The sequence below is a fragment of the Neovison vison genome, chromosome 12, assembly GCF_020171115.1.
Source record: "Neovison vison isolate M4711 chromosome 12, ASM_NN_V1, whole genome shotgun sequence".
NCBI classification, from domain to species: Eukaryota; Metazoa; Chordata; class Mammalia; order Carnivora; family Mustelidae; genus Neogale; species Neogale vison.
In genome coordinates, this window is record NC_058102.1 from 66,702,004 (window position 1) to 66,714,541 (window position 12,538).

The following is a 12,538-nucleotide window of genomic DNA, read 5'->3' on the forward strand; positions in this document are numbered from 1 at the left end:
AACTAAATTTCTTCTAAACTTTAGAGACTAAAGCATTTATCATTTTGCAAGCAAAGCACTAAAAAACTTGAAACATTTTCTTATGCTTGAGAGCATATAATTAAGTATGGACACATCTGATACTCACCATTCTTAAATATATACAAACATCCATAATTTGTATATTTTTTAAATTGTAAATCAGAATTTGAAATTTCTTAATAACCACTAATTGATCATCAATCACTCTCTAGTACAGGCAGGTAACAGGTGACTCAAGATTATATGCTGTACTTTGGAAATCTGGACTAATTGCAGCATTTAGTCCAATGTCTGGATCAATAAATATTTGAGTGAATAAAACCTATGACTGCTATCTTTTTGGTTTTTACTCTAAAATTGAAATGAACACTCTAATACCTAAAAAAGGCAGGGTAAGCGTCCCTGAAAAGAGAAATAATTATTTTTTTGTAATTATTTTTTCTTTTGAAGTTTTGAAGAGTTGAAATACAAAACTAAGTCAATTTTAATAAATGATACACTTAAACTGTACTTTGGTAACTATGGCTACTTAAATACTTTGCAATTATGCCACAAAACAAACATATTATTCAGTTTTTTGAATTCTAGCTATTAGCCTCAAAGTTAAAATATCTACAGAAATATTTTTCAGAAAAATAAGTTAAAAAAATCAGAAAAGCTTCATTTAAACCAGGCTATAATTTTTTTAGTATGTAAACTTACACTTGTCTTTACCTGTGCTTTAGGAACGGTTTGACTGACAATGCTGTTGTCTGTGTGTGCGTTCTCTGGTGATGAAATGATGGGCTCGGAAGAGAGGCAGCCAACTGAAGTAGCATGGTCATGGTCCAGTATAATCTCAGGAGAAGCTGGAGAAAGATGGACTCCAGATACTAAAGAAAAAACAAATACAGGATTATCCAAAAGAAAGTCAAGAATGATTTGAAAGGAAGAAAGAGAGTAGTGGGAAGGGAAAAGGGTAAGGGAAGTAAAGGCAATGAAACAAAGATCCTATGCCTATTCCTCAGGGACCACTATCTAAAATCTAAAACTAGTATTTCTAAATTTATCATAACATTTCCACATGAGATCCAGGCAACAAAACAGTTTACTAATGTCTTAGTGTTTACATAAAAACACATTACCATAAGTAGTGCCTTTCCAACTGAGAGAAAGTATTCAAATATATCATCCATTTATTCAGTCAAGAAAAACCACTAGCATACCTACTAATGCCCAGCACAAGCACAAAGCATGGAGAATTTACAGTGAGCAAGACAGATGAGTTCATGTACTTAATGACCTTATGACCCAGTAGGCAAGTCAAATCAATTAAATATGTATTACAATAAACTGAGCTAAAAGGAAGAATAATTACTTTAAAATAGCTAATCTAGGGCGCCTGGATGGCTCAGTTGGTTAAGCATCTGACTCTTGATTTCAGCTAAGATCATGATCTCAGGGTCATGAGATCAAGCACCACATCCAGTTCAACAAACAGAAAGTCTGCTTCAGATTCTCTCTCCCCCTCCACCTCTGCCCCTACCCACCTCCACAGCACCTGCTCTCTCTCAAATAAATAAACAAAATCTTCAAAAAGAAAAATTAAATTAAATTAAAAAGTAGCTAATCCAACTTCCTCTGTGTTAACTTCTTCTTTGTAACAGGCAAAAGACTTTGTTAAAATCAATTTTAGTTTACTGACTTGTTTCTATAAAAAAGTAACGTTGAAACAGAATCCTATAATTAGCTTGATGACAAAATATTATTAGATTATGATTTGGCTTAAATACAAAGGTCATGAAAAGAAAGCTGACTGCCAAGATGAAATAAGACAAGACACCAATAAGGGCAAAATTAAAAGGTCATATGTATTATTACTATATTTTCAAATTTCTTTCTAAAATTTCATATATATTTGTATTATGTGTTTTAAAGTTTAAGAAGAGTAAATCACTTTTAACAATAATCCACTTATACATTTTGACTTTCTAAATTATATAGACCTTTATTCCACATTGGCATCAGTAGAAACGTCAGCGAAGTTCTACCATAAGTTCTGGAAAGCAGTTCACAATGGAAATTGCATTTTTCCCTAAAGAAAGATATGTATGAGGTCATTAGATATTTTAAAACTAAGGAATATATCAATTTCTGATTGGCCACCCTATGGGATCATTTAATTTTCTTATATATACTATTACTATGTCATAATAACAAGTATTTAAGACACCATGTGCCATACTGGATAAGGTATTCTAACCTTTTCCCACAGACATTTCACTATTTTAACTAAAATACAGAAAGCAGGAATTTCAATTCATGTTTGTACTCGATGAATCTTTTCCAGAAATTATTTTTTCTAATCTTCCCTAGTCTGTATGATAACATATTTTTCTAAAATGTCAGAATAGTCTAATTCTAATTTTGAATTATAATTTATAATAAAAATATTCCTAATGAACTTTTAAAGGCATGAAAATAAGTACTATAATACAGTAAAGGGAATACAAACTTGTAATTAACAGCATAGACTCCAGAACCATATTGTCATACCAGGTATAAGACAACTGGCAAGTTAAACTTCCCTTAGTTTTCTTGCCTGTAAAATTGGCATAGTGTTGCTAATGAGACTTAACTTGACTAAAATATGTAAAACATTTAGCACTGTGCTGATATCATTTTCATTATTACTTCAAAGATCATTAAAAGTTTTTGGACAATTATGTTTATTTCTGGGCAGAAGGGTATGTGTGACTATGATCCTGGGTTCAAGAAACTCTTAAAAATATCATTCTGATCTGGGGCACCTGCGTGGCTCAATCAGTTGAGCATCTGCCTTCAGCTCGGGCTGTGATCTAGGGGTCCTGGGATTAAGCCCCACGTCAGGCTCTCTGCTCAGCAGGGAGTCTGCTTCTCCCTTTCCCTCTTCCCCTCTCCTTGCTTGTATGCTCTCTCTCTCACTCTCTCTTTCTCAAATAAATAAATAAAAATCTTTTTTTTTAAATATCAGTCTGATCTAATACCTGAACATTTTAACATCTCTTTATATGTCACTCATATTTGTAGCCATATTCTAAGACATCATATTGTCCCAAGTTAAATTATCATCCTAATGTAAGGGTGGGGCAGACTGAGTGGAGTCATCCAATCAGTAAGCCGTATGTATATCCACTGGGAAAATTGGAATTCAATTGGCCACCTGTGTAGGGGCGGGGCTTAACCACCCCCATAAAGGTTACTCTGCCAGGCTGTCAAAGGGGGGCTGCTGCAGGAGAGCAGCGGCTGCTACAGGAGGGATGGAGTCCGCGGAGAGCAGTGAAGTCCGCGGAGAGCGGTGAAGTGGGCGGAGAGCGGTGAAGTCGGCGGAGAGCGGTGAAGCGGTGCGGAGAGAGGTGGAAGTCGGTGGAGAGCAGGGGAGTCAACGGTGAATAGAAGAGCTGTAACAGCTCTTGTAAGAGCTACAACCGTGTTTGCAGTCTCCAGCCTCCCGCGGGCCCCAAGCCGCCGCCTGCAGCCTCGAGCCGCCTGCAGCTTCCAGCTTCCGGCGGTCTAGCCTCCGGCGGCGGCCCCGAGCGCCGCCGCCTGCGGCCTCCGGCGGCGGCCCCGAACGCCGACGCCTGCAGCCTGCAGCCTCTGGCAGCCCCGAGCCGCCGCCTGCAGCCTCCAGCCTCCAGCCTCCGGCGGCGGCCCCGAGCACCGCCGCCTGCAGCCTCCAGCCTCCGGCGGCCCCGAGCCGCCGCCTGCACCCTGCAGCCTCCAGCCTCCGGCGGCCCCGAACGCCGCCGCCTGCAGCCTCCAGCCTCCAGCGGCGGCCCAGCAGTCCAGTTGTCAGCGGTCCCTCCACGCCTGCGGTCCTGAGACATCTGCGGTCCAGTTGTCAGCGGTCCCTCGACCCCTGCGGTCCTGAGACATCTGCGGTCCAGTTGTCAGCGGTCCCTCGACGCCTGTGGTCCTGAGACATCTGCGGTCCAGTTGTCAGCGGTCCCTCGAAGCCTGCGGTCCAGTTGTCAGCGGTCCCTCGACGCCTGCGGTCCTGAGACATCTGCGGTCCAGTTGTCAGTGGTCCCTCGACGCCTGCGGTCCTGATGCCTACAGACCCTAGATGCCAGCAGTCGGTCCTGACACCTGCAGCCCCTAGATGCCAGCGGTCTGGAGGCGTAAGCAGCCCTGAGATGCCAACGGCCCCTAGACACCAGCAGCCTCGCTGCAAAATGCCTCGCCACCCCGAACCACAAGTGGCCTTGTCCGCAGTGGTGGCTTCCTCCGGGTGGAAGCCTGGTCAGAGTAGCATCGTGGGGAGCAGAGTCTGTGTCATCTGCGTTGTCCTCCTTGTCATTGTTGCTTCTTCGTCATTGGGAGTGGCCTCATCCAGGAAATGGTCTTGTCCAGAACAGCCTCTTCTTGGGAGCGGCCTTGTCCGGGGAGCAACTTCATTGAGCAGTGGCCTTGTCTTGGGAGTGGCCTCTTCTTGGGAACGGCTCCAATCATGGAGCGGCCTCATCTGCGGAGCAGCAACGTCATCTAGAGTGGCCTCGTCCAGAGTGGCCTTCTTGGAAGTGACCTTGTTGGGTTCATCGTCACCGCCTTTTCGTAAGAGGTAGCTCTGACCGGTAGTTTGATTCCTGATGCTTGGCGCGAAATAAAGTTTTGCTTGACCTTCGCTTTGTATCAGTCTCGTTCCTTTGATCACGGACCCTAACACTATAACATTAAATGGTCAAGTACATCATTTCAGAAAAAGAAGGAAAAGTAGGTAGAATATCGGGAGGAAGGAGGGACTGTAAGAGAAAAAAGATACATAAGGGAAAGAGGAAGGGAGATGTTGAGGGAGGAAAACAGGAAGAGGGGAACCTCACATTTGTGACTGCAACCTCATATTTCCACCAGCTACTGCCACCCTATCATACTTTCCCTTTATAACCAAAACAAATGATTTGTTTCCATCTTTTTTCTTCCTCTCCCACCCTTTATCACTCTACTGGACCCATCATTTAAGACATTAATTTTTCTTTCAGTTACTATTAATCAAATGAACACTTCTTACTTGGATCATTCTTTACTTCTCAGGAGCACTTGCTACTAGCAACCCTCCTCCTTTGGTGCTTGCAATAATACCATTATCTCCTAGACTTCCTCCTTATAGTTTGACTATTTTGTCCTTGTTTTCTTTTCAGATTCTTTCTCCACTCAATTTTAAGTTTCATTGTTCCCTACACTGTCTGACCTTCCCAATGTCCACATTACCACTTTGAAAATCCATTATTCAGATTATGACCTGTAAGCTAATGACACCTAAATTCACATCTCTAAGCACAAACCACATGCAGATCTCCAGATCCATATACTCAACTACAAGACAGTTCCATTTAGCTGTCCCGCAGGTATCTCAAACTTACCCATTATCTTATATAAAGCTGCTTTGCTTCATGTTTTCCATGTTAGTTAATAGTACCTCAAAGAACTATTTGCCCAAGCCAGAAATGATACCATTAAGTGCAACCTCACTCCAGTCACACTGTGCTACTAACAGTTCTAATTATGCCATACTGTTCAATACCTCTGTGACCTCACAATACGCTGCCTAAGTAAAAGGCATAGGTGTGGAGTCAATAATGGATTCAAATTTAAACAATAACAACTTCCTTGTTTATGCAGCCTTGAGCAAATTACATAAACCCCTCTGTAGTGAGTGTGAACCTTTAATTAATAAATGCAATAAATAAATAAATAAAAACGGAGTAAGCCTCCCCTACTCCAACTAAACATAAACAAGTAAAAAACATTCATAGCAGATAAACAAGCATAGCAAGTAAGCCTAGACCAATGTGCGTATAGTGATAAGACTAATGTGTGTGCAGTGATAAAGATGAACGTAGAGCAATAAGCTGCAAATATTTTGACCAGTGAAATGATATTGCAAAAATGTTGCAAAAACATGTTTTCGTGTTTATGTGTGTTTTGATGTATAAGCATGAGAAAAACAAGTGATGTAATATGTTTATGAAGGAGACTTAGCGCAGTACATAAAAAGAGGCATCGGGTTGGACTGAGCGAAGCGAGTTCCCTGTCGGGAGAACATCATCGCCGGTGTTACCGACGCCCCGACAGTCTCATTGCCAACCACTCGCTGGTTCCCAGTCTCAACTTCTGCGGTGACCTCTCTGTCTAGATTGTGAGGCGACGTCTCCTTATCGTGACAACTTGACGAGCTGCCAAACCGCGACGATTGTGGTGCGGACCTCGTCCCAATAAAGATAAAGTGAGTTACATCATATCCGTCTCTCTCTCGCTCCCTTTCTTTCATTTACGTTGCGACCCCCTGGCGGGACGCAGGGGTTTTGCTCGCATCACCCTCTAAGCCACTGTTTCTTCTTCTGAAAATGGGGAAATAATGTGTAGCTCAAAACAAAGTTATACAAGTTAACTCAGATGATGTATATAATCACTTCATTGTACCAAATACATGGTAAATATTCAGTAAATGGAAGCTGCCACTGAAATTATCATTTGTCAACCGTCAAAGCAAGCCTATCCAGGAATCTCTTCACCTGCTCCATTTCCACCCAACCATAATATAATTTAAATGTTCCACTATCAACATATGACAGAATTTCTAAGAAATAACTATAATTAAAACATTATATATAGGGGCGCCTGGGTGGCTCAGTTGGTTGGATGACCGCCTTTGGCTCAGGTCATGATCCTGGAGTCCTGCGATTGAGTCCCGCATCGGGCTCCCGGCTCCATGGGGAGTCTGCTTCGCTCTCTGACTTTCTCCTCGCTCATGCTCTCTCTCACTGTCTCTCTCTCTCAAATAAATAAAAATTTATAAAAAAAAAATTATATATAATAATGGGATAAAAATAAAGCAATGATAAGGAAAAAATCTATAGTCTTGAACACTTCAATCAATTTTCAAATAAAATCAATGAATTAAATTTCCAGATCATAAACTAAAAAGAAACAATAAAGAAAACTTTAAAAGCACAATAAAGAAAACAAAGATAATGCAGATATATAAGTAGATTAAGAAGAAAAGTAAATCCAAGAAATCAAAATCCTAATCTAAAAGAAAAAAATCCTGAATTTCTCTTAAAAAAGTAGTTAATTAATTAAAAATAAGAGGAAGCAAAAATACACAAATGACAAGGAGAAAGTAATTAAAACAGAACAATTTTTCAGTAATAAAACTCCTCTGTAGACTTCTAAGTAAATTTGAAAATCTAGATAAAATAAGCAATTTCCACAGAAATACAGCTTATATTAGTTGTTCTGATTAGAGCTTTAAAAAAAAAAAAAAAAAAAGCCCACTCAAAAAATAGAACCGCCCTTGGGAAAAACGTTAGGTACCTAACTCACGGAGAAAGCACTCAAGAAAATTTCTACCAAAAATTTGAAGAATGGATAATTCCAATGCTCTAAAATTGTTGCTGGACATTGAAAGTAAAGGAAAATGTCAAAATTTCATTAGCATTATGAAACATTAACAAAACACTGATAGCTAAACTTGATAAAGATAGTACAAAAAGAACCATTAGAGATTTTTAGAGTATCACTTATAAATAACGACAAAGTTGTAAATAAAACATTAGTAAAAGAATCCAATACCATATTGAGAGAATGACATGCAATGAACAACTCAGACTTGTTCCAGTAACGCAAGGATGGTTCGCTATTAAGGAATTCATTAACAAAATACTCCATATTAATATATTTCGAGAAAAATTATATGATTATTTCCAAGACTTTAAAAATGCTTCTGATAAAACTGAATACCCATATCTGCTAAAAACACTCAAGAAAACAGGAATTGATAGACACTTTCTTAACATGATATAGGTCTTAGTCCTAAAGTCAGCAGGTTAATTAACTACTAGGGAAAAAAGTTGTTCCTATATGAACAGGAGCAAAACAAGGATCACTACTACCTCCGTGCCAGTGAACATTCCACTAAAGGTATAAGGCAATGACGTTAGACAAGACAAATTAAATACAAGCATAAAAATAGGAAAGGAGGAAAACTATTTCATGTTCCTACTAACTAAAACAACACATACATTCAGTAAAGTAGCAGGATATAAACTTAAACACAGCATATAGAAAATAGCAGTTACCAGTAAAAACAATTAACCACTTAGAGTATATAATGGTACAGAAGAATAATGTTTTCCATAGAAAGAAGACAAAATAGTTACAAATTTAAGTGGAAATATGGCAAAAACTTTATAACACTTCTGAAAGACTCAAGGATAGACCTGAACAAAGGAAAAGATCTCTTGAAATTGGATAGGGAAACTAACCATCATAAAGATGTCAATCCACCCCTAGTTAATTTATAGTCCTAATATAATTCTAATAAAAGTAGCAATAAGCTTTTTTATAAGTGAACTAGACAAATGGACATTAAATGTCACACAGAAAAGCAAAAATGCAAATATGGGTAGGCAAATACTAAAAATGAAAAAGTATAAGAAGGATACTACCCCCTCATTATAATAAATTAAACTATAGTAAAACATACTACAGACCTTATTAAGACATACTGTATTTTAAATTATATTAGCACATATGATAAACTCTTTAAAAATAAAACAGTGTATTCATTTGGTGCAGCAGGAAACAGACCAGAAGAATATACCAGAAAGTCCAGAATAGTATGAAACTTAGATATATGATAAAAGTGGCATTTCAAATCACTAAGGCAAAGATGGGCTTATTAATAAACAGTGCAAGGACAAGGGATAGCCATTTGGGAAAAAATGAAATTAGACTCATACCTCACACTACAGACAAAAAATAAACTCTAAATTGATCAGAGATCCAAATATTTAAAAATTTAGACCATATAAGGATGTGTGTGTGTGTGTGTGTGTGTGTGTAGTTTCTCTTAAACTATGAGTGAGTACGTTTTACCTTGGGTATAAGAAAAGGCTTTTTAACCATAACTCAATTCTAGATACAGTAAAAAAAAAAAAAAGGATAAATTTGACTATAGCATATATACAAATTTTGGGGTACCAAAAGTATCCTGAATAAAATTTTTAAAAGCTGATAAACTAAAAAATATGTAGAATATGTATCACAGGTAAGAGTTAATATTTCTAACATGTAAAAAATGCTTAAAACTTAAAAGGAAAAAATTAGAAGGAAAAAAATAGCCTATAGAATAATGGGCAAAAATGTGAACAGACAATTCACCAAAAAATAAAATATACAAACAGCCCTTAAATATATGAAGAGACACAGACATAAGCACCTGCTCATTTGTCATAAACACAGGGAGAAGGAAACCAAAACTATTGAGACTAACAGGTGAAAGACAGGTGGCATGTAGTAGAAAGAAGAAAGGAATGGTGGAAATACCTTTTCTATGAGTACAGTTTGTTTGGTTTTTTTTTTAAGATTTTATTTATTTATTTGACAGACAGAGATCACAAGTAGGAAGAGAGGCAGGCAGAAGGAGAGAGAGAGGCAAGCAGGCCTCCTGCTGCGCAGAGAGCCCAATGCGGGGCTCGATCCCAGGACGCTGGGATCATGACCTGAGCCGAAGGCAGAGGCTTTAACCCACCAAACTACCCAGGTGCCCCTATGAGTATAGTTTTTTAATATGGTTCTGATTTTTGGAACCATGTTAATGTTTCACATACTCAATAAAATCAACAAGCAAGGGAATAAGGGGATTGAATCCTAAAATAATATACAAAGAGTAATAAATGAACTAAACCATATTTCAAATGAATACTCTTATCACACTATAAAGTGTGAGAGGGGTTGGGGTGGGGGGCAAAAACGAATCCAACTTTGTTTGGGACATAGTATTTTGACTATACGTCCTCAGTGTGAAGAACAAAATGAATGCTAAACAAATAGTGAGAAGAAGAAGAGGAAGAAAAAAATAAGAGAATGAGGAGGAAGGAAAAAAAGGATAAATATAAAGCAAATATGGTAACATGTCACATCTGAAGAAAACCGATGAAGGACATATGGGAATCAGTTGTCCATTTCTTACAGCTTTTCTGAAGTCAAAATAAAAGGAAGAAAGAGCAAAAGTGGGGGGGAAATTATATAACAGAAAATAAACAAGACATCCAAGTACTGCTCTTAAAGGAAAAAAATACTTGGTTTAAACAAAAGTCTTCTCTTTGCAAAGTGGTTGAATCAGTATCACTAAAACCATGTACGGGAATACTCTTAGCGATACTGTTCATGATGGCAAATAAGTAACAACAGCCTAAATACCCACTGACAGTTGAAGAGCTAAATGAGCTGTGGCATAATCATATATTGGAATATTTTACATCAGTGAACATAAACTACAACTGCAATAAAAGGGAGGACTTGTAGAAAGGTAAATTTGGGAGAAAAAAAGTAAATCGTAAGGAGTTCACATGTATTAACCTATTTTTATAAGGCACATAAAACTCTTTAGAGACATATACATATATACAATAAAACTGTATTTTACAAAAGTGAGGAAAACATAACTCAAAATTTAAGACAGTGGTTCTTTTTAGAAGAAAATATAGGAATAGGACAGAAGAAGAGTACTAGAATTGGTAATGTTCTAGGTTTTAAATGGCAGGTTCATGAGTGTAATTTTCAAATATAACAAAGAAAAAAATAATTACATATGCATAAAAATTTAATTCTCTAGATGTCTTGTTTCAGTGCCCTAACTGGTTTTATTTCTCAACCCTCCTGAGCTACATTAACCTGCTAATCAAAATTTGCTCTACCTAAGTAAGATGGGAAAAACTCTAACTCAACTAAAGATAAAAAGGGATCAACTAGTTTACTAAAATAAGCTATGCTTTTATGAAAAGATGTCAAGAACCAGCAACCACCAATAAACACAATATTTGAAGGCATGAGCTTCTCTGGCATCCTGCTAATGTCAATATATATTCCAGAAACTAGGAACGTCAAACCTAAAATGACTAGAATTTACATGTGCTTTCAGCTTACGAGGTATTAGTGGGATTTTCAAGAATTTAACTAAATAATATAGATGTTTACTGAATATATCATAATCCACATCCTATTTTAAAAATAAAATGGGAAAATAAATGAGTTGTGCTGTGAAAAAAAAACAGAACATATAACTGTATTACTCTCTAAGTAGAAACTAGATATTTTCAGTTAAGCCTCTAAGTTTTCCACTATGCTAGAATTCACACATCTTCCCTACATTTTAGGTGACTATTCAATAGTAATTTACCCTAAAAAAAGCCACATATTGGTAAATACTGTCAACATATATAGACCAAAATCATTATTCACCAATAATGATGGTACACATTTTATATATGCCTGCTTAACAAACGGGAATTTTTAAGCTTAACAGAAAATTACAAATTCCAATATGTAAAATATAATTATCTTCTCACCTAGCCAATAAAATACAACTCCCAAGTTTCAAACTGCTACAGTATTCTTTGGTCTATTAAAAGCTGACTGGGGGCCTCTGGGTGGCTCAGGTGGTTGGGTGTCTGCCTTCAGCTCAGGTCATGATCTTCAGGTTCTGGGATCTAGCCCCACATTGGGCTCCTGGAGACTGCTTCTCCCTCTGCCTCTCCCCAGAGCTTGTGTGCTCTCTCTGCCTCTCTCTCTCAAATGAAAAAATAAAATCTTTAAAAAAAAAAAAAGTTGACTGGTACCAGGCTTCATGTCAAAAATCTTTATAAGATCAAGTGTACCCGACAGCACCATTTTCCACATAAAAAACTAATTTTTTAAAAGCAGAAATCTACATAATTTTATTTCTTTGAGTATTTTGTTTGCTTGCTTGCTTCTAAATCGTAAGCAAGAGTACAGACACAATTTGCTTCATTTCAAATGTGAAATCCTTGTTTTTCTAAAACAGAGAATACAAGGTCAGCATACACTCTTTTGTAGCTATAAAGCTAATCAAAAACGCAATGAATGGCAGTTCTGCATCTTTCACTTTGAAACAGTAATCAGCAAAGTCACTGGACATATCATTTTTCATTGACAGACCTCTTCTAAAACACAAAAAAGTCTACTACGTCAGAATACTGCATAACCAAAAGAGGACCAAGTTTCCAAACAGTATGCAACTTTTTTCCAGTAATTTTGCCTGTGGTCAACTCTGTTTTGTTTACATAAGCATAATGACTCTTGTAAAGTCTAAACAAGAAACAGGTGTAAATACTCATGCACTTTTAACTATACCCAAAGAAATCTGTTAATCTCCACTGATGCTTAACAATTCACAAGAACACTAATAAAATGATAAATGTTTTTACAACTTTTAACTTAAAAAATATTTTTGGACTTTAATTTTCATTCAGACATTCTTTTATCCAACCCAGGCCCTTCCTTTTCACCATCTCTTCATCTCACAGAGGCTGACAATTACCTTTTACAAACTCATTTCACTGAAAACCTCTGATATCCTAATTTATTTTCAGGTCTATGTATGAACCCACTATTTCTGGTTCAGGGCTCATTGCTGAGACTGTGCATTCCACTCATGCAAATGAATCATTCAGCTATGGAAAATTATGCAAAAATT

The 12,538-nt window shown here is 37.4% G+C and overlaps 1 protein-coding gene across 2 annotated transcripts in view; it reads right to left on the minus strand.

The window, feature by feature from the left end:
* CCDC91 (coiled-coil domain containing 91) overlaps nucleotides 1-12,538 on the minus strand; it is a 347,220-nt gene that overhangs the window by 245,239 nt on the left and 89,443 nt on the right. The window contains exons 1-2 of one of the 2 annotated variants that reach the window (XM_044226466.1): nucleotides 2,007-2,040; nucleotides 736-893 (exon numbers count right to left, since the gene is read on the minus strand). In XM_044226466.1, the coding sequence (XP_044082401.1) occupies nucleotides 736-893; nucleotides 2,007-2,025 (177 nt within the window). In that variant the 5' untranslated portion in view covers nucleotides 2,026-2,040. Of the gene's footprint in view, nucleotides 1-735; nucleotides 894-2,006; nucleotides 2,041-12,538 lie in introns of those variants that run through there. The other variant, XM_044226465.1, reaches the window with a different exon arrangement.